This window comes from Aspergillus ruber, assembly GCF_000600275.1.
Source record: "Aspergillus ruber CBS 135680 unplaced genomic scaffold scaffold00036, whole genome shotgun sequence".
Classification (NCBI taxonomy): Eukaryota; Fungi; Ascomycota; class Eurotiomycetes; order Eurotiales; family Aspergillaceae; genus Aspergillus; species Aspergillus ruber.
The window spans coordinates 53173-81140 of record NW_024467332.1 but is presented as its reverse complement, the minus strand read 5'-3'; the positions used below and the strand labels follow the sequence as shown (position 1 = coordinate 81140).

Here is a 27968-nt window from a genome sequence, read left to right as displayed (position 1 = left end):
ATAACTCCCCGGCGTACTACCAACAACGCCTTCTTTCACTCCCCAACACCAACACAATCTACAAACACCAAATTCTTCCAGTCCCTAAATCCGTACAGCCCATAATGACTTCTCCATTAACCAAACTCCCATTCTAGAACCGCCAAGCCGCCAGACGGATAAGATTATCGATTCCCGGCGCTAATGCAACCCAGCGGGTCTTAACGTCATCGATCACTGACATAAAAAATCAAACACCCCCATTCCTCATTTTCAATTCAACAACTTCACAACAGAAATTGCGATATGCATATCCTGTATCTTCTATCAGTTGCCCTGGGTCTCTGCGGGCAGCTTTTGGCTGCGCCCATTAACGTCACTCCTACCAATGGATGTGACATCTCGAATGAGACCATCCACCAGCTCCGTGCGCAGCTTATTCCGCTTGAATTTCAGCCATTCGAGAACGATGAGAAATATAGCGATGCTTCAGACAATACCCTCTCGATTTCCAAAGTCGAATGCAATTTACGGTCTGAAACCGAGTCATTCGGCTCATCCGTCTTCTGTCTGAGAGCTGACTCTGCGATTGGCGATATCTTGCAACCTTCCTACGAAACCGAGGTTACGCCTTTCGTCTCGCGGATCAGAAATAAGACGGTGACATGTGACATCGTCGAATCCGATCCCAACATGGACTCCGAGGATATCAAGCTGCGCTGTTCGTCCGTTGACAGTCCACCGAGTTTAACGGACCGTCCCTGGGTACCGAAGCTCTTGATCTTCGCGGTTTTCTGGGTGACTGGCTGTACGATTCGGAAGGTTTGGGTGGACAGACGTGCTAGCAGAGCTTTACAGCAGGAGCAAACTGCGCCGTTTCTTGCGCTGGGTACGTCGGAGAAGGGTCCTGTGACATCTGTTGAGGATGTGGATGACCTTGATGATAGTAACTATCCGATGGGTTAGGCGACTATGTGAGTGGCTGATGAGCCAGTTACTACTTGGTTTTGGAGAAGAGAATTGGTGTCGGGGTATTTATATAATGGTGTACCGTGGAAAGAGTTATAAAAGTACAATTGTGACCAGTTAATTTATAACACTAATAATGCAACAATTAAACCACCTAAGGCAAAGCCTCATATCCAAACTCCGTCCCCAATGTCTCATCCCTCTTCCCACCAAAATACTTCGTCCTCTCCCTAACAAACGCCGCATACAAACTACACGACGTAGACACAGCGATAAAACTCATCAAAACAGGCCAATGAAACTGATCTGGTCGTGAGAAGAAGATCGTCGTGGCGTAGGAAAGTAATTCGAATGTGTTATACCATGATGCTTCTGTCGAGGAGAACGAGCCTCTGTTTTCTGGTTCGACTCCCTACACACTGTTAGTTATGGACAGTAACAGGAAGGAAAGAAACGAACCTCCTGCACGATAATCTGCGCGCTAAGACTAAACCCCCACATCCCGACACGGCTGACTATTGTACCAGCCACAAGCGCAGTCGCTGCCAGAATCTCCGGCTTAACCACAAAGAATGCACTAGCAGCCCCGGCCAATGCCACCGTCTGCCAACTCAATAACCACATACCCGCCCTCAAAGGCCCAATCCTCGACATGAGGAGTGGTCCAACCCATGTCGCTGATATCTCAACTGCAACAGACGCACTTCTTGCAATTGCAACATCATATGAGTTATACCCCACGGAGAGGAGGTATGCGACCATGCGGCCTGAGAAGGAGAGGACGGTGAAGTTTAATAGGGCGATGGCGAATGAGGGTAGGAAGACGCTGTGTTGGAAGTAATGTGTTGATTCGCGGAATCTTTCAAGGAGGAAGGATTTGGTTGACCAGCGGGTGACTTGGTGGCCGGTTGTTATTGATGTTTGTTCGTTTGTGGGGGTTGGGGGTTGTTTTGGGGCTTGGAGAGACGGGACCATTTGGTAGACCTGCGGTGTGTTAGTATTTCTAGATAAAGGGACTGGAAGGCGCACTCTTTCGATAGCATAGTATTCTACAAATATGGACAAGATATTCATCACAAAGTTGACCACAATTGCAATCTCTGTCGAGAACCCATCAATAATCGCTATGACGAATGGACCCACGAGCTTGCAGATCAGGTCTATGCGACGCATTTCCGCATTGAGGACTGCCCTGCGTCAATACTTGTATGATAGATATAAGCAGCTGTAGCATACCTTCCAAAGCCTCCGCCCCATCCATAGCAACCACAACAACCTATCACAGTCAGTATAAGCATGCCATAGGACAAATGCACACTAACCCAATCCCTCTCAACGGATATAGTATTCATAATATCACAAAGTTTCTCAACACAGGCAAATAGAGAAAGCAACCCTAGCAGCCATAGCTTAAGATCCGGCACCGTCCTCTCCGTAGCCAGTAACCAGAACACCACACAAGAAGCCGCAACAGCCAACCTTTGAAAAACTGCTGTCATCAGACATTATCCTCTCAGCATAGTGAGAAAACATACCAATAGAAACTCTTACAACACGCAACCGATCCCTCGTATCAATATACCACCCCACAGCCTGCGAGAACACAACCGCCGAAGCTCCACGCGCCAACGCATAAACAGACATTGGCAGAAGTGTATTCGGGAAGATACACGCCAGGTACAGCACGGACCCGAACTCGAAGACGCGCGAGTTCCATGTTGACAGGAAATGCGATATGTAGAGACGGCGTGCTATGAAGGGGTTTGCGGGTTGGTTTGTGGCAGTCATGATGTCGCAATTGATACCAGGGTACTTTCATGCAAGAATACAACAAACTGAGCGAAGGAATATACATGAGCTACCCCATTGGACAGGGACAGAGGTGGCCGATGCTGCTCAGCACAGGTCAAGCTTCGGGACGGCAACGCCGAGGTGAACTGACATTGGACCTGTTAGGGCTTAGCGTGTCGGCAAAGCACAGCTCGGCAAGCATAAACGATCTGTATATCGTAGTCTTGACTAATTGGCCAGAATATACGCAATTCTGGGATGTCAATCGGGGAGAAAATTCGAAATAAACAGAAACGTTGGGAATGTTTCTTGGCAGGCACGTTTCCGTTTGTGGAATGTACTACGAGATGTTCCAATTAAACAGAGCATACTTGTTATCCCCTATCAATGACGATTTGAAGATAATAGCATATAGCAATCTGTTGAGTATGTGTTCAGGGAACTGTCAAACTCAACGCTGCAGATTGCTGTGCACAAAACCCAGACCAGTTAGTCCAGCATTACTTGACCGCCAACGAGCGGTGACAGGCTGCCACATACTGCCGGCCATATTCTGTTGGGACTATAGATGCAGTGTACACGAATTCGCCGCAGATGGGAGATCTGGCCCGACACCCCGCAGCGTTGTTGCATTGCTCCCTGTTACTATCAGTGGAAAAGTGTACCTAGCTACGCTGTTTGGGAAGCGGGATCCTAGTTCATTGGGTTACCAAGACACCGGAAAGATGCTTAGTGACGTGTGGGTGTGATATCGAGAAAAGGACATGGGTTGAGGTTGATGCGAGAGGTGGTGTGCCGGATGGATTGGGAGAGGATAATGAGCGGTTGAGGGATGTGTGGATTTTGAAGATTAGTTTGAGAGGTTACACGATGGTGGAAGAGTTACCAAGGAAGCCAAAAAAATGATCAGATTAGCTGTCTCCTAAGAAGAGATACCACATATTACCGATCATGGGTATATCACTTTCAGCATCTCATTCCAAACCAGCGACATCCAAAAAATCACACCCTAAATACCAATCAAGACCCAAAAACATTTGTCAAACCACGTGGAATCCCCCACCCATGCACCTTACACGCCCGTCTATACGCTTGCACTGCTTCCCCAGCGTTATAATCAAGATTGCAACCACTCAAAAGCCTCGCCGGCGCAGGATCCTGACTCATAAGCGCCAGTCGCACCTGCAGCAACACACTCTCAATCGTAGCAGTCGGCAACCAACCCGTATTTGTAAGAAGCTCCATACACATCGCGCCACCGGCAGTTACATGTCCACCACCTCCACTTTGGAATGGCAATAAACGGGGCCGAACCACGCGGATGAAGGGCGGGCTTAGCGGGAATTGGGGCGGGAAGCGGAGTTCGAGGACAATGCTTTTTAGGTCCGCATTTTTGAGGTCCTGCGCGAGCGGGAGATCTGGGTCGAAGGAGTGCAGCTCAACAATCCATTGGTAGACCGTGCTGATTAGTCTGGGGTCGACGTACCAGCCTAGAGCACCGGGGTATTCTTTGTCTTGGATTTCGAGGGTTTTTTTGAGGTGTTGTTGGAGGATTTTGGTGGCGGTGGTTGTTGCATACGCGGGGTGGCTGAGCATGGGGAGTGTTCTTTCGTCTAGGGTCCCAGGGACAAAGTCTGTCGGGGGGATAACCTCAACAGGCTCTTCGTGCTCGACGTCAGATAAAAGGATCTCCAAATCCTCGCACAACGTGGCAACACTAGCGATATCGTCGTCCTTGGTCGCTGTAAAGCCATTTAAGGGAGTATCAGGCTTCGGTTCCAGTTCAGACTCGGGCTCAGGCTCGGGCCCGGGGTCATTATTCTTCGTCCGGCGCCGCTTCGTCTTCTTTGTAGTGGATTTAGGCGCCTCTCGTTTCGTAGATGGCTTCTTCGCAGGTGGCCTGAGTGCAGGCTTCGTCTCGACATGTCGAAAACCTGGTGGTTGCGTCACCTTGGGCATTTGAAGCAATTGCTGTCCCCGTCCCCCGATCCTCGAAGCTGGCAAAGATAGAGTTTGCCCAGAGGGGCCGACGGCCGGGAGTGCCGGGTCCTGCTCGTAGACAACGGATGGCCCAGGCGCTTTGGATCTGGGCGGAGCATCCTGGCACTGGACGAAGAGATATCGCGGCTGAATCCAGTCCAACTGGTTGACGACGTAGAATCTTCGCGAATACACAAACTGCTTTGGCGCGTTGACGACTTCGTTCAGCGAGAGAACCATTGAGATCTTCAATTTACTCTGTGACCAGTTATTGTAGGCGCCGTAGACATTCGAGCAGTAACTTGTGGAGGTAGTAAATTCTCGAGCCATATAGACCCCATGGCCTTCAGACCGGCCGTGCGCGACATATTTAAAGTTGAGGCCTTCGCGCAAAATACTGTGCCAGTTACACAGGTCGCTGCCATGCCAGGTGAATATGGACGGATGTTTTGAATCATTTGTATACTTTTTGACGGCGTTTTCAAATTTGTGCTCTTTATCTGGAGCTCCCTGGACGAGTCGGAATTGGACATATCCATCCATGTCGGGGATGAGATGCTCGGGATTGTCATCGCCATCAAGCATAATAAATGAGCGGTTTGATGCGACAATCCATCTCAACACGTCCAACGCTGCCGGCGAGATGAGGTCTTTCCACAAGGCAAGAGATCCCCCATCAGGAGTCATGCTGAGATACTGAGTCATGGCGTCAACGCTGGGTAGGGTATTGAGAAGTAATGGTATCACTCCCCGCTTCTCATTGTCGTCCAAGTTATCGAAGTTGGCGTCATAGATCACAAATTCCACAGTTTGCACATTATCCTTATTCCCTTTCCTCGAATTGTCTATCTTTGGCTCCGAAACTAGATCGCCGTAGTTTATCGGAGACGAGAGTTGGATAAGTAGGTCGTCAATGGTCTGCACCCGACTATGCCACTGGCCCTGGCCAGTAGGCTGTTTGTTCACTTGGTAGTTGTAAGGGTAGATGTTGTTGGCGTTTGCATTAGCATTGTTTCCGTTGGTATCCTTATCCCTTTCGAAATTCGTAATTGCAATCCAGTCACCGACTTTAAGAGGAGGAACTTTGTCAGCACGTTCAAGATGAAGTACCAGGTTAGACGAGTCCAGCTCCGCAGTATACAACGCTGAGGTGGGCCTGGGCTTCGCAACTGGCTGTTGGCGGGGCTGATTATAATAGCGATTATAATTGGGTTGTTCTATCCATCCGATCCCACCAGGGACCTTCATGCCAAGACCAGTAGGGAAATCTTCGAGGCGACCGGCTTTTGCCCGGGAGTAGGCTAGACTGATGAGCAGATCGACGACATAGGGCTGCGAGAGGATCTCGTATTCCAGACTAGGGCCCATTCCCAGCGCCATATACTGATACAAGCATAGACTGTTTGAACATACGTATGGTTTCAAAGCCTCAAAATCCGTGGAGACCCTGCAATGACAGACAAGGCAGAACTCGGTACACCTGACAAAATGGCGAAGGGTAAACTGCATAGCAAGCAGCGGTAGTGAGAGTCGGGGCTGGTCACGGTTGCTATCAGCAACATGATCAGCTAGTAGTAAGTCCGGTGTTGCGCTGCTCCAATTGTCCGGCTCGAAATACTCGTTTAACAATTCGCCCTGGACATTGGAAGGCTTACCTTGGAACCGGTGGGCGTACAACTCTGCTCCTGTCCACGAAAGGCCAAGTTTCAATCGATAACTGGTAATGACCAGAAGCCGTTCGTTGAGCAAAGAGTTGATTGCTTTGTCAATAAACAAAGGTCTTATGCTGGGGCCCGAAGCACCGCATGAAGCACCAGACCCTGCAGCACCATCACCCTGCCGCTGTTCCGCAGCTTTACCTTGAAATACCCGGATGGCATCTTCATGACTGGGCTTGTATGAAGCGCAAAGGCCAACATACATCTTTAGCAAAGGCGTTCGATTCCCCGCGTTGCGAAGAAGTTCATCCAGATTCTGGTACACTGACGGATAACGAAGGAGTAACACCAAGTACTCCGACGGCTTGACATCCCAAGCCTGCATAGTGTCCTCTGAGATTCCTAGTTTGGAGACGCGGCAGGATACTGCAACAATTACAGAACCGGTCGCAATACCCAGGTATCCCAATCTGAAGCCTGCATCTTTGGCAACACGAAGATCACGACAGAGCATCGACCGTGCCTCTGGTCCAGATTCCATCGGCACTAGAGCATGGCCTTCGCTAGTTGCTTCCCAATCTTCATCCTCATAGTCGTATTCAACCTCATCATCACTGCCCACCTTCTCCAAACTGTCTAATAAAGAATCCTCCCCGTATATGGTGCTCTCGACAACTTGACTAATGGTAGTGAGCAGTTTCGTGATCGAAGCTCCCTCGAGCAGAGGCTGGACACTCTCTACAGCGGTTGTAATACCCTTCGGAATGTCATCGGAGGTTGTGAAGACGAAGTAAATATGCGATCGGGGGTAGTCGCTAGAATCTACGGAAACGTCAGCTATATCCTGGCCCAGTATGCTGCTATCACTTACCTGATATGACGGCCTGAAACTCGATATTGATATTCTCTGTACAATGGGAAAACCTGAATGTGATCGACTCATCGTTGTCTCCCGCCTTGATATTACTCAGATAGGGAAACTGTGCGGTGGCTGCTTGGCTCAGATCACGCTGAAAGTCCTTGCGAGACATATCGGCTCGACTTTGGATGCTACCACAGCGTTGCTAGGTGGTATCGATGAAGATGGCTTGAGGACTTTTTCAGTAGGTGACAGAATTTTCACGCCCGACTTGAAGTCGTGTAGGCGAAATGTTGAGGTCATGAGGAGTTCAGGCAACGAAGCTTTATCCGCAAATTCAAGAAGCCCCCTACTGTCCAAGCATCATTCATTAGCAAACAAAGCCCTTTTCAGGATTATAGAGATACCCTGTTGTCCTTGTCCAAGGTGTCACACAACATTGAGCTGAGGAAAATTGGAAGTTTGTGGATGCAGCATTATATACCAGGTGTACAGGCTGCACACCCCGTAATGTTTATAGTAGATGTCTCTCCATTGTATTGAATTCAAGTTTCTCACTTCTGGAATCGGTTGAGCCCCTCATTCTTGTGCATCCTTTTGCTGATGCAGGAGTCATCGGGCAATGCAAATCAAGCCGTACCCGTGAATGTCCCAATTGGGTAAATAGAGCTCATATATAGGGCTAGACGTCCCCGATCGGGCGCGTCCGTAAACAACGACCTCCAACAAAGCCAGGCACGATGGTTGACACCCATTCCATACAACCACCAACGCCGGTAAAGTACAGGCCTTTGAACTATGACGAAGATGGCGTTACAATCAACGGCATTCATCGAAAACCCCTGTGTGATTTGCAGTTGCTGTTTCGTGCAAATCCTTCGCGCATTTGTGTCAAGCCGGCCACCAAGCCGTAGATTACGGATCAGTTACATCACTACGAGATTCTGCTTGGAGAGTCCGATGCAGCTCCCCAATTGAGGAGCATCCTTGAAGCGGCTGTCAAAGCTGGAGAGGTAATTTTCATATCTCTCGAGGAATAATTAGCGCGGCAGCATAAACAACAGATAGATGCTCGCAATGAAGTCCTGTTGAAGAGCCAAAAGAAGTTTTTCTCCCGTCAGCCTTCTCCCACGGAAGAGACGGTCTGTGGCCCGGAACTGTTTCTCACCAAGTACTTCCTAACAGGCCTTCATGGTCAACCGGATAGATAAAAGCAAAAGAAAGCCTTGGTCCAAGGAAAAATGTGCAGACTCGAAAGGTAGCGCGCGAGGTTCCAGGCCTCGTGGTACACGAACTAGGTTACAATCTCCCGACAGTCGTAGGCTGGAGGGCTAACTTGCCTAGTACAATCGACGACGCTTTTGCGAGAATTTCAATCTTTGAACAAGAACTTTATTTCCCGACATTAGAAGCGAATTTAAATCTCGACCATTTCATAGCAAAATACCCCTTGGATGGGCTAAAGAGCAAGCCTGATCCAAAGAGGACTTCGGAGGCACTCACACTCTATCCTTTTCCAAGAATATGGTACATTTTAATCTCACGCTTGAGTCCATTCCGGGACTTTATGCTCGCGGCATTAATGGATGGACATTTGTTGGAAAAGATATGAGCAATGTCGCCCTGGAAGTACGCAAGATCAAGTATGAAAAGGCGTAGAAGAAGGCCGAAAAGGCTGCTTTTAGACGCAAGGGACTGGAGAAGAGGTGAAAGGAAACCGTTAGGCCTCACCTTGAATACATAAAAACGCACACCGCCCCCTCTGGACCCCTCAAGCTGGTGCACCTTGAAGGGTCGTATCTCGTGAAGTCAGGATTTCGAAGAGTAAAATCCACATGATGAGACATGAAGCTTAACATACAACCCCAATGGAGTCCACATGGAGCCGTAGCCGCATTAATGTGGCAGTCCATAAAGGAATGATATTACTGGCTTTGCCTAGCGATCCACTCGAGCTTCTATGGTAAGATATAGAATACGACTTGGGTGGTCTGCCTTCGAGGGTCAATTGAAGGACGACGAGTATCCATGCGGTGAAACGTAAAGCAACGAAATCGCCTAATGGATATCTTTGAAACGTCGCTTGGCGGAAACCCCAAACCCAACCGTGTGTATCTGTTATGGGGCAGAAGAGAGAAATGCGAAAGAGAATTCCTGCTGGATGCTGATTCTCGAACAACAGCCACGTTGGTCATATGGATTTCGACATTTCAATGGCAACTGCCCAGGGCGAACTATTCTGTCCGGCAATTTTTTGGCAGTGACCAAGTAAGTATACTTCTCAATTTACAAATGTGCAACACTGCAATCTAGTATCCAGACAACTGGAACAAGTTATGGCAAGCGATGATTGAATAAACAATATATTGAACTTGGCTCTGATCGTCCTACATCTCATAGACAATACCAATCAGCAATTAGAAAGAATCGCTCATTAACCCACTCTCCACAAAAAACTAACCGGCAATACATCGGAGCTCCGGTCGAAGGCTGTCAGCACCCTGCATAAGCGTGACGTATATCGGCTAATCAATGGCGGTATTGGAGGCATTCAAGCGGGTCAAAATCCGGGAAATTCTCTACTGTCATCGTCGTACGGAATTAAACCGGAGTTAATCCAGGACAGAGTATGTTGTAATGCACATGTTCGCGTATATAAAAAGAAGCATGCCCTCTACTCAAGCATTCATATTCAATGATCAATCAATTAAATTACTACAAAATGTCCCAATCACTCAGCCGCTACCGCCAACTCGCCCCGACGGCCTCCGTCCGGGTCTCCCCACTATGCCTCGGAACCATGACCTTCGGCACAGCCAACAGCGAGCGCTATGGCGAATGCAGCAAAGAATCCGCCTTCGATATCCTAGACTACTTCTACAGCCAAGGTGGCAACTTCATCGACACCGCCAACACCTACCGAGAGGAGCAGTCGGAGATCTGGCTGGGCGAATGGATCGCGTCGAGGAAGAACCGTGATGAAATGGTTATTGCGACGAAGTATACGACGGGGTATCAAAATCATCATAAGGGGAAGATACAGGCGAACTATGGTGGGAATGGGATGAAGTCGATGCGTGTTTCTGTTGAGGATTCATTGCGCAAGTTGCAGACAGACTATATTGATTTGTTTTATGTACATTGGTGGGATTATACGGTTTCGATTCCTGAGGTTATGCATGGTCTGAATGATCTTGTGACTTCGGGTAAGGTGCTGTATTTGGGTATCTCGGATGCTCCGGCGTGGGTGGTTTCGAAAGCCAACCAGTACGCCCGCGACCATGGTTTGCGACAGTTTGTTGTGTACCAGGGAATGTGGAACGCTGCTATGCGTGACTTCGAACGAGATATCATCCCGATGTGTCGTGATGAGGGAATGGGTCTCTGCCCGTACGGTGTTCTGAACCAGGGACGCTTCCAGACCGAGCAAGGATTCAAGGAGCGCGAGGTGAAGAACGATGGACGAAACTTCATACCACTTTCTGAGCATGATCGAAATGTTTCCCGCGTTTTGGAGGATGTGTCTAAGGCCAAAGGTGTGGAACTCCTTCAAGTTGCCTTGGCGTACGTTTTCCAGAAAACGCCATACGTCTTTCCCATCGTCGGTGCTCGGAAGGTCGACCACATCCGTGGTGTTGCGCCTGCAGCTGGAATATCCTTGTCGGAGGAAGAGGAGCAGAAGATCGAGTCTGCTTATGAATTTGATCCTGGCTTCCCGCACACTTTCCTCAGTGGTACATTGTTCAGTAACGAACCTCCTAAGGGTGCGTATGGACCGGGTGACGTGTGGTTGACCAAGGCTCTGGGATCTTTTGACTGGGTTGAGTCTTCGAATTCGATTACCTCGCAGAAATAAACATAAAACGTGAGAATTTTAAATAGCTATTGATGAAGGTGAAAGTCCTAGTTGAGCAATATATCACCTATCACGAATGGAAACCCATAATCCAGCAATAGCAATAATGTTGTCCACCCATCGTCAACCTGTATAGCTTTCCTTGCTTGAGCATGACTCAATTCTTCCGTTAATCGACACAATCTATCTCACTACTCAGGGATTCGAGATCACTCCACGATTCCTCAGAATCACTTGGTGTTTGAGAGCCAGTCGATGAAGCTTCATAGTCAGGCGCTAATTCTTGATACAGCCCAGGCTCAGTCCACACTATCTTATTTTGTACCAGTCGATTTGCAGAGCATTTGTCTTCATGGACAGTCTCACTACCATCCACATTCTCCACTCGCTCAATCTTCGCAAACCTCATACTGTCGTTGAGCTCCGAGATTTCAGATGAATGTAGTTCTATCACGCTCTTTAGCACAAACTTATTGAGCTCCGGAACCTGTCCCAAGCATTCAAAGAATTCATCCCTCTTAAAAAAATTCCTGTCAATTTTGAATGCAAACATCAGCTTTTCCCTCAGATACGCAAGGTACCCACCCGAGAGATCCATCCGTCCCTTGAAAATAGGAAGAACCTCCCTAGCAATAGCAAGATTTTGGTAAATATCAACACAGCCTTCATGAAGCCGTATCTGTTGTTTTGCGAGCCATTCCAGCTCCTCCAGCCCGTACGCGGATGCCACGCAGTGGACATGCACACTCCGCTTGTACTCTAACTCACGTCTTGCAGTTCCCTGGGATGGTAGAGATGGGTCGGGGAGTGTTTGATACCGGCCGGTGTAGAGCCAGTGGATTATGGTATGGCCGATGTCTTCCTCGGCAATGTCCATGTGGACATCCGAGACATCTTCGTAAATCTCAAAGTATTCAGAGAAAACTTCGAAACGTTTGAGGACTTGTCGAGGTACTGGGTAGACATTTCGCTTCTCCTTAAAGTTGACACTTATGAGCTCTGTCAAATAGGGACTGTGAACGTTAGCTGTTCTTTCTTAGTTATTACCGTTTGTTGTTGGAAGGTTATTGGATATGGCGACTCACGAGATTCCTGGTTGGTCGTTAGCCATATCTTTTGTTTCTTGACAGTTGCCCATTACTTTCTGTGAGAATCAAGTCTGATTATCGTGGAGGTTGGATGTTAAAAGGAAATTGACTGACGCCTAGCAAAATACCGTGACGGATGGCTCGCATGATATAAACATGACGCCATGCTCACGAAGAGCTCGAGATATTACCTCTATTGATTGACACAGATGTTTGAATCGTAACACAGACTACAGTCCGTTATTTCATTGCTTCAGAGGCGGACTGGTTGCATAAGAAATGGATACAATGGCTTGTAATAAGATAGCTAGACCGAGATATGTGAAATTGTAATCGACTATCTGTGATTAGGTTAGACCTGAGACATATAATCCAGTTATAGCAATATGTATCTCTTCTAGGTTGCTTTAGCCACACCAATAATCGACACGTTCCATCCCGCCAGCTGGGCATAGTTCGATCCAGGGCTCTTCAGAATCACTTGATCCCCGGCAGTCAGGTGTTGTTCCTTCGGATCCCTTAGGATCAGACCACAATTCTTTATTTATTAATTGTCCGAAGAATTCAACCTCATTCTGTGGAGTTCCAGTCCTGGGAAAGCATAATTGAGTGTTGCACAATAAGTGTGAAACGTGAACATATACTAATGCTATGTCCCTAAGACTTGTGTGACAGTTGTCTGTTATCTTCGAGCACGAGTGTCTTGTGCTACTAGATGATATAAATGTGACAACTCCAACTTATATGTTGCCATTTTTGACATGGTATCCAATAAAGCAGTCAAACATTAAACACGCACTTGATAAAGGCGAAGATGAGGATGGATGCCGTCCGCGAAATAAGTATTTCAGGTCGTTGCCACTTAATAATGAGTATAGGTGGTTTCTGGCTTCATTACTTCACGGAAATAAACTGATCGTTTTTTATTGAAATGGCTATTGCGACTAAGCCTGTCGTCCTGTGCCAGCATCTTGAATCGTTACTTCAAATGAGACGTAGATGTCCATAACATATTTGGGCAAAGGTAAGCCACGTCCATGTTGGCAGATGCTTGACACGATCTTATTCTCTTTGCATGTAAAAAGGCTAACCGAGCCGCTGTTGATAAAGAACAGCTTATATCACTATATCTTGTGACACTCTGATACAATCCAACCAGACTACAACGCCCTTCGACCAGGTCCAATACCCGTCATAATAAGATTCAAATCCTTCTCGGTGCCCTTCCATGTTTCTTCAACAACCTCCCGATGCCCCGGACTACGAACCTGAAAATCAGCCTTAAAAGGAACCGGCTTCGAAATAGCAGCGTCTGCCATCCCGTACGAGTCAACATCAATCTTTTTCCCATTCTCATGCGCATATCCGATGTCATACGCCCAAAGGACACGAGTGGTGATAAGTTGCATGGAATTCATGGCGATATGTCTCCCCGTACAGACGCGTCGTCCGAATCCGAATCCGTTGAGAGGTAATTTGGGATTCTCAATCCAGCGCTCTGGTCTGAAGCTGGTGGGGTCTTCGAATACTTCTTCATCTAAAGCCAGAGCCCAGTGATTCGGGAGAATGGTGGCACCTTTGGGGATATCGTATCCCATGTATTCATCGTCTTGGGTGACAGAATGAGGAATACCAAGTGGTGCAAGGGGACGCCATCGCATTACTTCCTTTAAGAACGCGTTGGCATATGGGAGATTCGGGATGTCATCGAATGTGGGCAGCCGTTCAGTTCCAACGACATCATCAATTTCATGCTGGACCTTGCGCATCGCATCTGGATGCAGAACACAAGCAAGCACGAAGTAGCCCAACGTTCCAGCAGTAGTATCACTTCCTGCCTCATACAACACGCCAATGATGTACGCCAACTCTGTTTCGGATAACCTCTTCGCCTCTTTGATTCTCTTCATATCCTTACTCCAGTTCCAAGATTGAGCACTTTCAGCCTTTTTCATATTATCTCCAAACAGAGTGGCTTCCCTCTGATGATATTCATCTCCGAGACTTTTCCACGAAGCCAAGAATCGCGGAAGATAATTCAACACCGGAAATATATCTACCATCCACTTCCCAGGAGCCTGTTTCTCCGACAAATTTGTCATGAGCTCATCGATTTCACGAACTTCGTGCTCGTCACCCCAAGGCATCCGCTTTCCATATGCCAACGAAAAGATCAAACTGGATGTCATTCGATGGAAGTTATCGCTAAAGTTGTTTGATGATAAAAGGTCATAGACAACTTGACGAGTCTCAACATCTTGCAAGGCACGATATCTCTTCGATATAGCTGGATTCAAGAATTCGGCTTGAATCCGGTGCTGCGTTCGCCATTGTCGATTGTATGGTATGAAGACGATCCCCAGGCCCTTTGTGATACATTCGCCGGCGATGATGGACCGCGGACGGGAGCTATAGATGGCGCTGCGCTTGTCCAACAGGTCATGCGCGATTTTGTGACTCCCCAACGATATGAACGTTTGAGTTCCTAGCTTGAAGCTGATGATGGGTCCGTAGGCTTTGTGCCATTTTTCAAAGCCCAGCCATGGCCTTGACGAAGGAACTTGGTGGAGGTTGCCTATCAAGGGCAGTGGTTGGGGTCCGGGTGGTGAATAGCGACGTTTTCGTGTGAACAAAAGGTATATAATTGACAGGATACTTAGCACAGCGAGACCTAACATTGTTAACAGATAGAATAGTGCGACTAGTTGCGAAAAACTTGTTGAAGGAAAATTGCATGCTCCAGGCGACAAGCCCATTTAAAAAACCGCACTGCGAACAGAAAGCAGTAGCCGCATACTCATATCGAGCGAGGGAATATCACCTCCACCTCTTGAAGTGGAGGATGACGAGGGCCTGCACTATGCCGTTGTCAAAAGTACCGGCACCACCTCGTCCAGTCTGGCGAAGACGTGTATGGTGAGCACCACGATGAACCACTCTATCGAACCACATCGTGTGACGATCAAGCTTGGCCCCCAATCCCGTTGCTTCTATATATCATGAATGAGGAGGTTATGCAGATACCGCAATATAAAAGTAGTGGGTCCATTCCATAGTGTGTGATAAAGCTGCAGTAGTGGCCTGTCATGGAGTGTGACGAGCAACCTGATTGACTCATTTTCCTTCAGTGTATTTGTCTCATATTAACAAACAAACTAGCGCATCCGAGGTACATATCAACGGCCATGCATATATATAAACCAGGTAATCCGATACCCATGCTAATCGTCCAGGAAAGGCAGAGCATCCCACCCCTCTTCAGGGTTCTCCTCCATACGACACCGCTCGCACTGACACGTGAAAGAAAACTGCACCTGAAGATGCTTTCGACGCATGTTGACATCGACGTCACCAAACAGGTCCATGTATGATATGCAGCATTCTTCTCCGGGTGCGATATCCCGCGATGCAGTAAAGACCATTCGGCTGTGATCGTCGGGTTTGTGCGTAACCTGTGATGTTATTATCGCTCATTCTCCATCAAGACAGGACACGAGACTAACATTGGGACAACACGAGTGATTTGCTATCGAGGACCGGGGGTAAATCGCTGCGCCGTATTGTTCCCCCCGGTCAGACGTCGACGCAAGGCCTGTCGCTTTGGGATAAAGGCCGAAAGAATTCGATTCTTGTTGGCAAATCAGTGTCAGAATATTGCCTGCGCTCAAAAGGATGTTTCGCAGTGATGAATCAGCGCATATGTATTTCTCAATCAGCGATTGCCAGTGCAGTAAATCTGCTTCAGGCCATAGTTTTCGATTGTCGCAGAGTTCTGTCATTGCCGTCCATCCGCTGGAGAATTTCTTTTTTGACATCGACCAGGAAGATCCTTCTATCTTTTCCACATAACGCGCCGCTAATGCCCGGACAATCAACCATAGCACGCCGAAATAATACTCTCCCTCATCCTTGCGAAGCGACATCGCATGCCCCTTCAGCCACTCACACTCCAACACATGCCGAATCCTATCGGTATCCCGACACCCAACATCACACCAAAAGACCTCAGCCGCGCATCGATTGGAACAACCAATTCGTCTCATACGGGGAACCTTGCGCCGACAATTTCCATTACTGCAAAGAACCTCGTCACTGTGCGCGGGATCATCAACTACTGGAATCATGGCATACGGCGAGTCTACCATGAGCACGTCGCCTGCTTTTAACGGTGCCGTGGCGTGTAATTGTCGTCCTTTGTCCGGGTCGTGGCTTTGTGAGATGTGAGGGTGTACATGGCTTTGTTTTGCGGTTGGTGCTTTGGTGATGGTGGTGCTCTGGAGTGGGTGCGGACCAATTGCCATTTTACGCCGTACGGTAGATGGTGGTCACGGATGTTGTGGGTGCGGGTGTTCTCACGATTAACGACGGGAATGGCCTCTTTTTAACACTGGCTTACTACTCAGGTGCGGGTTCTGAGTCGGTAAACGGTAGGTGTTTTTATTGGACAGATCAATCGCCACGGCTTAAGTTCGGAGATCGACTCCGTACTGGGAGGCAGTGAACATGTCCTCACCGATATGGGATCATGTCAGGGACAATGGCCATGTACGATGTTGGTAGACGTGCTCTATACCGACATTGTCATTGGTGGCTTCAAGTGATGCTACGGAAGACGAGCGGATACGTAACCCTTACTACGGAGTACACATGCTCTATCTAGCTAACTGATATTCAGACGCTGTAGAACGGAGGAGTAGACGTCCAGTTCATCTGTTGATTGCCTCAGCTTAACCGGTCACCCGGAGAGCCGGTGAAAATCTTTTCAAAAACACCGACTTCCGCATACTCATTTGGGGACAATCTAATTGGTCAATTCGGGTGTTGTGCAGAATGCTTAATTGCCAATCATGCACTTTCCCGTAATTTCATTGGTCGAATTTCGCGTAATTCTATTTTTAGATTGGCCCACTTTTGGTTTTTGTGGGCTTTGATTGGCTAATATCGAGATCGTTACTGGGATGTTTTTGGTGATGAACTGCCGAATCTACGGGAAATGGCAGAGATCAATAAGAGAAGAGTTGAATTTTTATTAAAATCAATTTTGTAGACATATGACTGTATCTATATGGGGGCCCACGGGTTATGCACTTGAATAATATACATACAGAAAGCACTATGCCAGGCCGGATCAGTATGTATATTCTCAGTCAGCTTAGGGCTATTTCATCCAGGATACTAAGATGCGGTTTGACATTTCATGCCGATTCTTTGTTCAAAGGAAGGATCGATAACTCAATAAGCAAAGCAGGCTTTTTCTCAGCAATGATTTACAGGTAACCTACTGAAATGGCTTAGCTGTCACGGAGCGCAGCTGCTCACCAGCGGCGTGAGATGTTTGATGACTTTGACGACTTTGAATATAGGGCAGGAATCGCTCACACACATACACACACACGCACACACACACTACATGGTGCAGCGTTGACAGGCCCAGCTTTCTTCTTTCCTTTTCCATGTTAGTATCTCGCGAGATAGTCTGCTAATATACTGATATAGTTTGAGATGTCACATCAGCCTAGAATACGCTTTAGATAACCTTTTAAATTGAATAGCTGTGACTTCCCCATGCCTAGTGTTGGTCAAAATGACTGCCATGGAAGAGGATGGCTCAGAGAAGATACACTACCATTCGACTTCTTGCTTTCATCATCTTAGGACGAGTATTGACTAAAGAAAAGAAACGCAAATTGGTATGTGCCACTTGGAAGACCATCCAAGACTACCTCAGCTCTGGTAGTTTTTTCCGCGCTTCGTTGGTCATTCGCTTCCGTTCTGAGAAAGAATAGTTCCTCTACCCAGCGACTACATATCATGAGGTATTTTGTTCTCGCTTGCCATCAGGTGTACTTCCACATTCGGGCATGCTTACTTGCATTTTTCATGAACACGAGATGTATATGATCTTCTAATCCAAGTACACGAGTTATTTTCTCGTTCGCTAATAGATATACAAAGAATGGGTATACCGAGAGCCTGGGGTCTTGGAAGTTATGTCACTGCCTCGGAAATGATGTCTATTAGCTTATATCGAACGGCATTATGTGAGGCCTTTAGTTCGTATTGCACTATTGTCTGTTTCCATTTATTAGGTGCTTGCAGACGAGGAAAAAAGAGTATACCTCTCCCATAGAACTGGAACAGACTACAAAGTCAATATCTAAACCCGCGAACTCTGTCGACCTGTCAAGACTGGTGAGCAACTATTCCAGGGACAGCTCCTCTGTCTCTATACTATTTGCATAATTAGGTCGAACGTACCAGGCCGCAAAGTAAAGTCAATCCTATAGGCACAGCCATAATCTGACAACATACGAGCCGACACATCATTGAACCTCGGCACGGCATCAAATACGAACCTCTCATGTACATTTCTCCTCAACCCGCGTAATCTCTTGGCCATTGAATTCCAGAACTTTGTATAAAAAATAAGTAAAAGATAGACGTCATGGCATGCAGACTACAATACGGGGGTACATGTATATAAGCGAGGATACGAGGAGCTATTTAGGGCTGCGAATTAAATCGACGAATCAATCGTATTATTGAGACATCACACGTGGCGTGGTAGTGTTAGTCAACCATTTCAACTTTTTCCATGTATTATCTTCTTATTCAGGTTTATTATTGTGACTGTCTGGGGTAGCGGGGGATATACTCCGCCATCGTAATAATAGTATACTCTCACCACGGAAAGGGAAACCTAATCTACATTGACCACAAAGAATACGGGACGCACCGGTATACTTCCCAATCTGTATACATACACCTTGGCCATGACGACTATATCGAAATCCACTCCGTATACAGACACACATAGCTATACGAGCGATGACAACCGACACGCCGTGGTTGAGTTCGAATGTGTCATTCCATTTATAGAATATCTCTCAGGTATACGAACTTGTTAGCAAAGTCGGGGGGAAGACTGGGGTATATAAACCCAGCTATCTCGAGGAAAATGAATCTATCTCATCAGTATCAAAGCAAGCAAGCAACAGTCCAGTTTTCCAAACAAGACATTCAATCAACTCAACTTCTATCACAATGCAGTTCACCATCATCTCCATCCTCACCACCCTGGCCGCCACGGCCATCGCCGTCCCCGTCCCCGGCGATTACCACCCCCCCTCCACGGCGAAGGTCAACTTCTTCGGTGCCGCGGACGCCTCCTTCTCCCAGTCCTTCAAGACCGATGGCACTGAGGCCGATATCCGTACGCTCCTCCGCCTTATATCCATATCGATATGATAATGTATGCTGACGAAACAGACAACGTCCTGAGCGTGTCCAAGATCTCTGTTCCTGCGGGTGTTACTTGCACCTTTAATGGGATTGATGGGAGTGTGACTAAGGTTAGCAACCAGGCTCGCGTTGATGTTGGTCCGCCACAGACGCAGGTTTCGGGTACTTGCTGGAACCTGTAAGGGTCTGAGTGTGGAGCACTATGGGTACATGTTTTGGTGGATGAAGGTTTGGGTTTGTATGTTTGTTGATATGGTGGATTGATATATAATTACGGTCTTTGTATATGATGTCTTGGACATGTTATGGTGGTTGGTATATATGTTTACAGTCTCTACGATGTTATGTGCCATGTCGATGTCGGTCTTTCTGAGTTATGTCAATAATCTTTCGGCTTAACATGAATCAGTCTATGTTCAAATTTATCTAGCCTGAGTCTATCCCATCATGTGCAGGTTAAACACTCTCCAACGCCCACCTCACTAACTCTGCAATCTTCCGACTAACCACGTCCTTCCGCGGAATCTCATGCCCACCATCATGCGCATACGTCTTCATATTATCCGTGTCAAACAATGCCGACAACTGCACCCCCGCCAAATACCTTGGATCCTTATCCCCATAAATATGAACTGTCGGAATCTCAATCCTCCACGGAAACTCCATCTCATCCCGCAGCTGCTCCTCATCCGATATATCCCACCAACCGCCCCTCCACCTCGCAGCCCCCTGGCTCAGAATCGCAGACGAATCAGCCTGCTGCGCCAGCGCCACACGGGACCAGTTATCCCTCTCCCGCATTTCAGGACTCATCTGATACCCCAGCATCTCCGCAATAGCGAGTGGAGGCCCACCGCAGATAAAAATCGCGGCCTTGAACAGCGGAGGCGAGCGCGGTTCCTCAATTGCGTTGAGCAGAAGCGCACTCGAACCCAGGGTACAGCCCTGAGAGAACATCATGACGGCATCGTAGGGACCCGAGAGAATGAGGTGCGTCTTCAGCAATTGGCGAGCGGTCTTGATGGCTTCAGCAGATTCGCCTTCCCACCAGGAATAGTACGGTGGGCTGTAGAAGAGGTCTATGCCCGGGGCTGGGGAGGAGGGGATAGGGCCGTCGAGGAAGTCAAAGTCGATGTTGAGAGGGGCCAGGTGGGCGCGGAATGAAGCTGCTGCCGTCAGCGGTATTCTACGCATGCAGGGATGGAGACTCACCGGTTTGCGATTTGAATATGGCACCGCTGGTGCCTTTTCCGTGGAGACAGAGGACCCTCATTGTGATGCGTCCTGATGTGCAGTGTAACCGGTAGAGGGTGTCTCGTGGTCTAAATACGAGACATAAGGGGGTAGTTCTCTTCAGTTGGGAGTGAGATTGCCCCACCTGCTGCAGGTAAGACGGCCTAGACATGGCAAACATCGGTGAAGTAAGCATGCCATATTAGGCTCCTTGCTGCAGAGCGCGTTCAGCTGAGTCGATCGAGGTTCTGATATACCAATTGAGGACGATAAGATAAGACATTTTCTTCCTATTGCGGTTAGTGAGGCATTCATTAACTTGCGAGCTAGCTTACCATGCAGTTAGAGATCGAGTAATGATAATTCTACGATTTTTCTCCGGGTCATCGGAGATGCAGGGTAAACCTGTTTAAACGGCAGATAGTGTGCGGGATGATGCTATAAGTTTTATAGCTCATTTGAAAAATAGGTTTGATTCCTTCATTGTCAATAGCGTTATATCAATATCAAAACATCGATCGTCTCCGCTCCGTACTGAGTACGGAGTACTTTGTTCTTCCATCGTATGTTATTTGCCACTACTCACCGCCATCCTCACCGCCAAAAACTTCGTCGCAACCTGAATTGGAAGTGTCGAGGTTTTCGTTCTAGGACTCTGGCATTTTATTTACCTCATTGCAAAAGCACGGAGATATTGATTAGTTGAGATTACGCATCATGGTTGGACCAACTGCGACTCTCACACCCCTCACCCGTACCGACGGTTCCGCATCATACCAATGCCCGGCCACCGGCTTCAACATTCTGAGCTCCGTCAACGCACCTGTTGAACTTCCTGGTCGTCGCGACGCATTGAAACCCGAAGATGCGACTGTTGAGGTGCTTGTGAAACCCGGTACCGCCCCGAACGGTGTTGGTGAGCAGTATGCAAAGGAGATCATCAAGAATCTGCTTGGGAAGTTGGTCCTCGGACGTGAGAGGGGATTCCCGCGTCGGGGAGTGGTGGTTACATTGGCGGTAATTGGTGGTGAGAGTGTTGCACGTGGTGACTCGGTGAGTGGCATAATGTGTATTGGGTGAGATGGTCGGCTAATCGAGGTCAGTATCTGACGATGCTTCCTGCACTCCTCCATGCTTCGCTGCTCGCTCTTCTCTCCGCCGCTGTTCCTCTGTCGATGACATTTTCCGCCACCGTGTTGGCAGTAACCAAGTCAGGGGATATCATTTCGGAACCGTCCGTGCAAACTGCCAAGGCCGCCGCCTCGTTACACGCTCTGGCGTTCTCATCCAAGGGGCATCTGCTGCTCAACGAAAGCCAAGGAGCCTTCGATTTTGAAACTTGGGAACAGGTACACGAGCGTGCGTTGTCACTCTGTCGTGGCCAGGCCAGCCCTGATGAGGACGTTTCAATGGTGGAGAACGGAGATAAACAACCCCTGGAAGGTTTCATCCGGGAGACTGTGGAGGATAAAGTTCATCGCGACTATGCCTGGAAGATTGACGAGGATTGAGCGATAGTATAACAGTTTTGCATCCATTGCACGGAAAAAGCAGGGACCAGCTACAACCACAGTGTACTCTTGGTGCTTACCAGTGGTCCGCGATACCGCTAATACCCTCGAGCCAAGCATGCTGACACTGGCACTTTGTCCTACACCTGCTTTATGATGCGGGAGCTGTCAGGGCAGGGTGCACCATTGGATCGACGAGGATTGAGTGCTGACGGACTGCGAGTACGAAACTCAGCGGGCACGAACTGATACGTTGATCAGATATGAACGAATGCACCGAGATCGGGAGGCAACAATACTCGATAACGCAATAGCATAATTAACGTTCCACATTCCCTGCGCCTTTGATGACGACGCGATACTTTTGTAGTTATTGATATTTAGTCTCTAGAGCAATGTTGATCTCGTCATACACTCGCCCTGTCCGGGGTTAGTAGCACTGTGACCATTGGCATCTGTCGTCACACAAGTTAAGCAATTAGGTTGTAATTTATGAGCAGTGGATGTTTTATTTCTGTTTTATGTATTTTGCCTAAAGGCTACAGCGCAAATAGTAGCTAATGTACAACCCCAGCGGTGATAATCCATCGCCTCAATAACCCAGCCCAACTCATATCCAGTCAACAACATCAACTAATAACCGTGGAAGATACTCGAATCGCAGCTTATCGCCCAATAACTGCAGCATCCAGCGATTGCCCGCCCGTGGAATCCTCCTCCACCTCCGCTACATCCGATTGCGGACATTATTCTGCTTGCTTCTTTCCACCACCAAAACACAAACCGACATTGCATCTCCCATGGCTTCATTTTCAGCCAGCCATGGCCCTTTGAAATATAGGACTACTTCTGACACTGATTCATCATCCTCGTCATCGCCTCCCCCCGCGTCTTGTACTGCGGCCACCGCTACGATTGCTACGGACCCTCCACCTTCAGCCGCACCTTCATTGCATTCTCGAGACCATGTCGTGCACATAGACGCTTCGCAGGCAACGGAAACCACTCCTAAAGCGTCTGCCAATCGCTCCTCTTCCGATTCCCGCTCTACTGTTGTTCCTGCGCAAAGGTTCGAACTTCCTCGTGCAGAGTCGGAATCCCGCTTATCCTCACCGTCGCCGTCCTTCGTTTCGCTACGGTCGCTGACAGCCCCTAACCATCATCCCTATCGTCATCGAAACGCTCTGTCCAGTGACACGATTCCTCACCAGACCATAATGAAAGCAATTGCATCGCGTCCGTCATGGTCCAGCAATGATTCCAACATGCCGCCGGCGGCATCTCTCGGACCCCTCCCAGCCAATACGTACCCTAGTCCTCCAGCTGAGAAGGAGGAGCAGTTCTCTTCGCAAAGTCTAGCGGCGGCGCTTAATCGTCTACAACCAGAACACGAGTTACTGGACCGGTCGCTAGTGCTACAATCTCCGTGCTTCTTTCATCAGCGGTTCGATGATGCGGTTAATATCAAGAAGGTGCTCGAGGAGATTGCGGATGATGAGTGGCTGTCACATTCGCGCTTGGTACAGACTGCTACTGGGGTGAAGGAGGTATCAAAGCAGTTACAGCGACGGCCCATCAAACGGGCTGTCAGGAATGTCATGATTGTCACCAAGGCACGGGATAACAGCCTGGTGCGCTTGACTCGTGATGTAGCAGCATGGCTTCTGTCTACGCCACGGTACGGGAGTGACCTTGGTGTCAATGTCTACGTTGATGCCAAACTACAGAACTCGAAACGCTTCGACGCGCCGGGTTTATTACAATCTGAACCGCGTTTTGCACACATGCTGCATTACTGGACACCAGATTTGTGCTGGTCGGCGCCTGAAAAGTTCGACCTCGTCATTACTCTAGGAGGGGATGGGACCGTGCTGTTTACTTCGTGGCTCTTCCAGCGCATTGTGCCGCCGATTCTCTCCTTCTCATTGGGCAGCCTGGGCTTCCTGACAAATTTCGATTTTGATGATTATAAATCACACCTGAATGCCGTGATGGGCGACGTGGGTATGCGGGTCAACCTACGGATGCGGTTTACATGCACGGTGTTCCGGAAAGACCGGAGCAAGGGCGCAGAAGCGGATGCGGTGGAAGAGGGTGAACAGTTCGAAGTATTGAATGAATTGGTGATTGATCGGGGGCCTTCGCCATATGTGTCGAATTTGGAGTTGTATGCGGACAACGAATTGTTGACGGTGGTTCAGGCGGACGGGTGTATTTTCTCCACGCCAACAGGTATGTTCACTTCACTGTCTACAGGCAAAAGATATCGATACTGACCTCTCAGGATCAACCGCTTACTCCCTCTCGGCCGGTGGATCACTCGTCCACCCATCAATCCCTGGGATCCTCCTGACACCTATCTGCCCTCACACCCTCTCTTTCCGCCCCATGGTCCTATCAGACTCCTCACTCCTCCGCATCGCCGTCCCCATAACCTCCCGTTCAACAGCATACTGCTCTTTCGATGGCAAAGGCCGCATTGAACTCCGCCAGGGCGACTACGTGACCATCGAAGCAAGCCAATACCCATTCCCGACAGTGGTCTCTGGCAACGGCGAGTGGTTCCAAAGTGTCCGCCGCGCCTTACGCTGGAATACCCGCGGAGCCATGCAGAAGGGCTGGAACGGGCCATCTCCCGACGATCCTGATTTCGCAGTTGACGGGAATGAAGATGAAGAGTGGGACATCGACACGGACGTGGGGTTGGGAGGGACAGATAGCGGTGTTGGACCGAGTGAGGATGGAGACGTTCCTACAAGTCCGATGAGGAGACAGATGAGTTTGCTGCAGATGTAGCATTCGCTTTTCGGTTATGACCATACTTTTTTGCATACCACTTATTGCATACGAACCAGTGGACATGGACATGATACAGGCGCTGGCACATATACATTATAGTTACATGGCATGATTTCGGGTGCATCTTTTTTGGCGTATAGTTAGGTTCATTGAATGAATTACTCCCTTGTTTTAGGCTATTATTGGATATACAGATTGAGCAGGTGCCGTACAGACCCATTACATCTACTATAACATCTGCACCACGGTGATATGGACTACAGTCCTCCGCCCTCATAGTAAACTGATATGGCGCTATTAACACCATATCTCCGCTATCCCCGAACCCCGCACAAAAATTTCCGTCATCACCGACAACTATCTACAGACATTGAACTTAATATAGAACAAACTCATTGTTCGTTAGGGTCAACATTCACCATGGTATAGTCTCTTGAGAAGCAACAGCCAGTCAATAACGAACATCACTAACGAGACAGCCCCACGCCGACTCATCCTATTTCGCACCGGGATTGTCCAAAGATGAAGTGTATACGCAGATGATCGAGCAGGCGAGGGGGTTGATTTATGGGCAGAGGAATTGGGTATGTTCCTTTCCCTGGTATATTGATTTAGCATGCTAACGTGGTGTAGGTTAGGTACGCATCCTCCATCAACGCTATGCAGTACACCGGAAGCAATGTAAAGTACTAAGAAGGCGATAGTAACCTCTCAAATACCGCCTCCCTCCTCTGGCACGCCTACGCCGTCCTCCCGTCAAACATCAACTGGGCTGGTTTCTACATCCGCGATGATAAATTCCCTCCCTCTTCTTCCCAACACTCATCCCCAGACAGGGTGCTGCTGCTCGGCCCCTTCCAGGGAAAGCCAGCCTGCCAACTAATCCACTTTGGCCGCGGCGTGTGCGGAACCGCAGCTGCGAAAAAAGAAACCGTGGTCGTTGACGATGTGATGGCGTTCCCGGGCCATATTGCGTGTGATGCGGAAAGTCGGAGTGAGGTTGTTGTGCCGGTTTTGGTTGGCGGGGAGGTGAGTTTGTCTTTTTCCGGGGTTGGAGTGGGTAGATGGTGGGCTAACTTGGGGTGTTGTGCAGACTGTTGCGATTATTGATATCGATTGTACGGAGGAGAAGGGGTTTGATGAGGTTGATAGGAAGTATTTGGAGGAGTTGGCGGGGGTTCTTGCAGAAGGGTGTGATTGGTGATTCTCACCAATACCTGAATGGATAGATGATGACATTTATAGGCAAAACAAGAACCAAGCATATATACTACCATGCCGGAAAGTGAATCAACTAAAACCCACACCCGGCCCAGCAAACCTCTTCCTCCCCGTCGTGCACCACGTACCTCCCGCAATAACCGCGATAACCCCAATCGCAGCAGAGGTATAATTCATCGACTCATGTGAGACAGGATACGTAGTGGGGAAATTGAACGTAATCGCCGCGAAGAGCAGAAATAGTAGACCTATGATGTTCAAAGTGATGGATATCGAAACGGGGAGGGTGAATGGGCCTGTGAGGTTGGGTTTGTGGCCGGTGAAGTAGCCTAGGAGGCGGCTGGTTAGGGCTGTTGCGTAGGAGAGGTCTGATTTGTTAGCATGGTGTAACTAGAGAGAGAATGAGGGCAGGCTTACAAAAACCCTCGGTGGCAATGGCGATGACTGTTTCGAAGCCTGTTGTTGTTCCGAAGTCAATCGCATCAAGGGCCAGTTGCACGGCCAGAGTCAACAAGACAGCGTTCACAGGAACCTGTTTCTTCGTCGATACGCGCGACAAGAACCCTGAGAACGGAAGGCCGTTATCGCGCGCAAAAGCGTAGATAGACCGCGATCCCTCGGCAATGAGGTTATTCCCTGCCACAATGACAATCACGGAGATCATGCTAGCAAGCACACAAGTACCCGCTTTGCTCCCTGTAGAATCATAAATGATCTGAATAACAGGAACACCGGTAGTCGTGTTTGCAGTCTCATTAATATCCCCAATGCAGAAGCATAGTGTGAGCAGGAAGGCAAAACCTGTCACAGCACCCAATATAACAGAAAGAATAATCGCCTTCGGCGCCTCCTTCGATGCAGACTTCATCTCTTCCGTCATATGCGACGGCGCGTCGTAGCAACACATCCCAAAACAAGCCTGCAAAATACCCACAATCGCAGCCATCGACGAGCCCCAACCACTAAAGTTCTGGAATTCCTGAAACACAAACGAAGCGGGCTGTTTATTATCATTTGTCGCGAGCAGGACGATCATTGTGATCAAGAATGAGCCGACATTCCAGATTAGTATGAACCGGGAAATGCGGTTGAGGAGGTGTGCACCGTAGAGGTTGATCCCCGTGCCTAGGATCGCGATGAGGTAGGCAACTAGGACTGTTTGCCAGCGTTCAATTGTGTAGGAGGGGAAGACGAGGTTGGCCATGCCGAGTATGAAGTTGGCGGCAATGGAGTTGTTTGTTGCGCCCATTGCCAGGATGCCTAGTTCGTTAGTATAAGTATGCAGTGAGGAGTGGGGTACGTACCGATGAGCATAAACCAACCGCTCACATACGATAATACCCTTGCTATACTTGGAGGTGCTAACGCGGCAACCCAGGAGTATTGTCCTCCGGCGACAGGATACATAGAACACATTTCGGCCATGGGAATTGCGACGGCGAGGGTGACGACGCTAACAGCGAGGAAACTGAATACCATGACGGGAGGACCGCCGGAGGTGATACCGACGATGAAGACTCCGCACAGCGCTGTCCATCTATAACTGTCAGTACCTAGTATGTCGGTTCCTTAGGTGTAGGGAGCATACGATGTCACGACACTGAAGCTGAACCCAACCATACCCAGCAAGCCAAATGAACGCTTGAGTTCTGCATAATTAGCATAACAACACACACGAGGATAAAGGAGACACACCCTGCTCATACCCCAAATCCCCCAACCGAACATCTTCATTCGAGCCAGAAAACACCTGCGTTTCTTTGCCAGACATGACTATTGTAC

The 27968-nt window shown here is 48.6% G+C and overlaps 13 protein-coding genes across 13 annotated transcripts; 6 read left to right on the top strand and 7 right to left on the bottom strand.

The window, feature by feature from the left end:
• The first annotated feature begins 250 nt into the window (after nucleotides 1–250).
• EURHEDRAFT_245995 (uncharacterized protein) lies at nucleotides 251–1160 on the top strand. The gene has a single exon (XM_040778086.1). The coding sequence runs from the start codon at nucleotides 286–288 to the stop codon at nucleotides 943–945; it is 660 nt and encodes a 219-aa protein (XP_040634984.1). The 5' UTR covers nucleotides 251–285; the 3' UTR covers nucleotides 946–1160.
• EURHEDRAFT_416541 (uncharacterized protein) lies at nucleotides 1057–3187 on the bottom strand. The gene is made up of 6 exons (XM_040782985.1): nucleotides 2484–3187; nucleotides 2271–2437; nucleotides 2185–2224; nucleotides 1978–2135; nucleotides 1408–1932; nucleotides 1057–1360 (listed from the first exon to the last, which is right to left on the bottom strand). The coding sequence occupies exons 1-6, from the start codon at nucleotides 2734–2736 to the stop codon at nucleotides 1103–1105; spliced, it is 1401 nt and encodes a 466-aa protein (XP_040634983.1). The 5' UTR covers nucleotides 2737–3187; the 3' UTR covers nucleotides 1057–1102.
• On the top strand, nucleotides 2889–3623 carry EURHEDRAFT_245963 (Kelch repeat protein). The gene has a single exon (XM_040778085.1). The coding sequence runs from the start codon at nucleotides 3042–3044 to the stop codon at nucleotides 3486–3488; it is 447 nt and encodes a 148-aa protein (XP_040634982.1). The 5' UTR covers nucleotides 2889–3041; the 3' UTR covers nucleotides 3489–3623.
• On the bottom strand, nucleotides 3624–7408 carry EURHEDRAFT_546969 (putative ubiquitin conjugating enzyme; the record flags this gene model as incomplete). The annotated part of the gene is made up of 4 exons (XM_040787467.1): nucleotides 3624–4584; nucleotides 4690–6505; nucleotides 6539–7199; nucleotides 7249–7408. The coding sequence occupies 4 exons, from the start codon at nucleotides 7406–7408 to the stop codon at nucleotides 3760–3762; spliced, it is 3462 nt and encodes a 1153-aa protein (XP_040634981.1). The 3' UTR covers nucleotides 3624–3759.
• A 2431-nt stretch (nucleotides 7409–9839) lies between these two features.
• On the top strand, nucleotides 9840–11209 carry EURHEDRAFT_416540 (aldo/keto reductase). Its single transcript, XM_040782984.1, has one exon. It carries the CDS (start codon nucleotides 9959–9961, stop codon nucleotides 11090–11092), a length of 1134 nt encoding a protein of 377 aa, XP_040634980.1. The 5' UTR covers nucleotides 9840–9958; the 3' UTR covers nucleotides 11093–11209.
• Nucleotides 11210–11261: 52 nt separating this feature from the next.
• Nucleotides 11262–12474, bottom strand: EURHEDRAFT_526345 (uncharacterized protein; the record flags this gene model as incomplete). Its single annotated transcript, XM_040786985.1, has 2 exons — nucleotides 12178–12474; nucleotides 11262–12105 (listed from the first exon to the last, which is right to left on the bottom strand). The coding sequence occupies exons 1-2, from the start codon at nucleotides 12228–12230 to the stop codon at nucleotides 11262–11264; spliced, it is 897 nt and encodes a 298-aa protein (XP_040634979.1). The 5' UTR covers nucleotides 12231–12474.
• A 658-nt stretch (nucleotides 12475–13132) lies between these two features.
• EURHEDRAFT_416539 (cytochrome P450) lies at nucleotides 13133–14977 on the bottom strand. Its single transcript, XM_040782983.1, has one exon. The coding sequence runs from the start codon at nucleotides 14856–14858 to the stop codon at nucleotides 13341–13343; it is 1518 nt and encodes a 505-aa protein (XP_040634978.1). The 5' UTR covers nucleotides 14859–14977; the 3' UTR covers nucleotides 13133–13340.
• A 424-nt stretch (nucleotides 14978–15401) lies between these two features.
• EURHEDRAFT_381154 (SET domain-containing protein) lies at nucleotides 15402–16481 on the bottom strand (the record flags this gene model as incomplete). Its single annotated transcript, XM_040779380.1, has 2 exons — nucleotides 15402–15632; nucleotides 15684–16481. The coding sequence occupies 2 exons, from the start codon at nucleotides 16479–16481 to the stop codon at nucleotides 15402–15404; spliced, it is 1029 nt and encodes a 342-aa protein (XP_040634977.1).
• A 2743-nt stretch (nucleotides 16482–19224) lies between these two features.
• EURHEDRAFT_381153 (uncharacterized protein) lies at nucleotides 19225–19604 on the top strand (the record flags this gene model as incomplete). The annotated part of the gene is made up of 2 exons (XM_040779379.1): nucleotides 19225–19393; nucleotides 19450–19604. 2 exons carry the CDS (start codon nucleotides 19225–19227, stop codon nucleotides 19602–19604), a joined length of 324 nt encoding a protein of 107 aa, XP_040634976.1.
• Nucleotides 19605–19741: 137 nt separating this feature from the next.
• Nucleotides 19742–21129, bottom strand: EURHEDRAFT_245694 (putative EF-hand calcium-binding domain protein). The gene is made up of 4 exons (XM_040778084.1): nucleotides 20991–21129; nucleotides 20801–20941; nucleotides 20635–20744; nucleotides 19742–20588 (listed from the first exon to the last, which is right to left on the bottom strand). Exons 2-4 carry the CDS (start codon nucleotides 20854–20856, stop codon nucleotides 19879–19881), a joined length of 876 nt encoding a protein of 291 aa, XP_040634975.1. The 5' UTR covers nucleotides 20857–20941; nucleotides 20991–21129; the 3' UTR covers nucleotides 19742–19878.
• Nucleotides 21130–21372: 243 nt separating this feature from the next.
• Nucleotides 21373–24962, top strand: EURHEDRAFT_518468 (putative NAD+ kinase Utr1; the record flags this gene model as incomplete). Its single annotated transcript, XM_040786681.1, has 3 exons — nucleotides 21373–21708; nucleotides 23258–24398; nucleotides 24451–24962. 3 exons carry the CDS (start codon nucleotides 21373–21375, stop codon nucleotides 24960–24962), a joined length of 1989 nt encoding a protein of 662 aa, XP_040634974.1.
• Nucleotides 24963–25315: 353 nt separating this feature from the next.
• EURHEDRAFT_416533 (GAF domain-containing protein) lies at nucleotides 25316–26641 on the top strand. Its single transcript, XM_040782982.1, has 4 exons — nucleotides 25316–25388; nucleotides 25445–25551; nucleotides 25667–25994; nucleotides 26059–26641. Exons 1-4 carry the CDS (start codon nucleotides 25386–25388, stop codon nucleotides 26167–26169), a joined length of 549 nt encoding a protein of 182 aa, XP_040634973.1. The 5' UTR covers nucleotides 25316–25385; the 3' UTR covers nucleotides 26170–26641.
• EURHEDRAFT_518466 (putative GABA permease) lies at nucleotides 26256–27957 on the bottom strand (the record flags this gene model as incomplete). The annotated part of the gene is made up of 5 exons (XM_040786680.1): nucleotides 26256–26554; nucleotides 26604–27446; nucleotides 27491–27723; nucleotides 27775–27835; nucleotides 27882–27957. 5 exons carry the CDS (start codon nucleotides 27955–27957, stop codon nucleotides 26256–26258), a joined length of 1512 nt encoding a protein of 503 aa, XP_040634972.1.
• Nucleotides 27958–27968: the final 11 nt, after the last annotated feature.

Bases quoted from the DNA above. Each gene is read 5' to 3' on its own strand.
- EURHEDRAFT_245995 (XM_040778086.1), top strand. From the start codon at position 286: ATGCATATCCTGTATCTTCTATCAGTTGCCCTGGGTCTCTGCGGGCAG.
- EURHEDRAFT_416541 (XM_040782985.1), bottom strand. From the start codon at position 2,736: ATGACTGCCACAAACCAACCCGCAAACCCCTTCATAGCACGCCGTCTC. The intron at 2,438-2,483 runs GTATGTTTTCTC...TGATGACAGCAG, and splicing joins TGTTGTAAGAGTTTCTATTG to TTTTTCAAAGGTTGGCTGTT. The intron at 2,136-2,184 runs GTATGCTACAGC...GACGCAGGGCAG, and splicing joins TGGGGCGGAGGCTTTGGAAG to TCCTCAATGCGGAAATGCGT.
- EURHEDRAFT_245963 (XM_040778085.1), top strand. From the start codon at position 3,042: ATGTTTCTTGGCAGGCACGTTTCCGTTTGTGGAATGTACTACGAGATG.
- EURHEDRAFT_416540 (XM_040782984.1), top strand. From the start codon at position 9,959: ATGTCCCAATCACTCAGCCGCTACCGCCAACTCGCCCCGACGGCCTCC.
- EURHEDRAFT_416539 (XM_040782983.1), bottom strand. From the start codon at position 14,858: ATGTTAGGTCTCGCTGTGCTAAGTATCCTGTCAATTATATACCTTTTG.
- EURHEDRAFT_245694 (XM_040778084.1), bottom strand. From the start codon at position 20,856: ATGGCATGCTTACTTCACCGATGTTTGCCATGTCTAGGCCGTCTTACC. The intron at 20,745-20,800 runs GTGGGGCAATCT...TCTCGTATTTAG, and splicing joins GGCCGTCTTACCTGCAGCAG to ACCACGAGACACCCTCTACC. The intron at 20,589-20,634 runs GTGAGTCTCCAT...TGACGGCAGCAG, and splicing joins CATATTCAAATCGCAAACCG to CTTCATTCCGCGCCCACCTG.
- EURHEDRAFT_416533 (XM_040782982.1), top strand. The intron at 25,552-25,666 runs ATGTTCCTTTCC...CTAAGAAGGCGA, and splicing joins TATGGGCAGAGGAATTGGGT to TAGTAACCTCTCAAATACCG. The intron at 25,995-26,058 runs GTGAGTTTGTCT...GGTGTTGTGCAG, and splicing joins CGGTTTTGGTTGGCGGGGAG to ACTGTTGCGATTATTGATAT.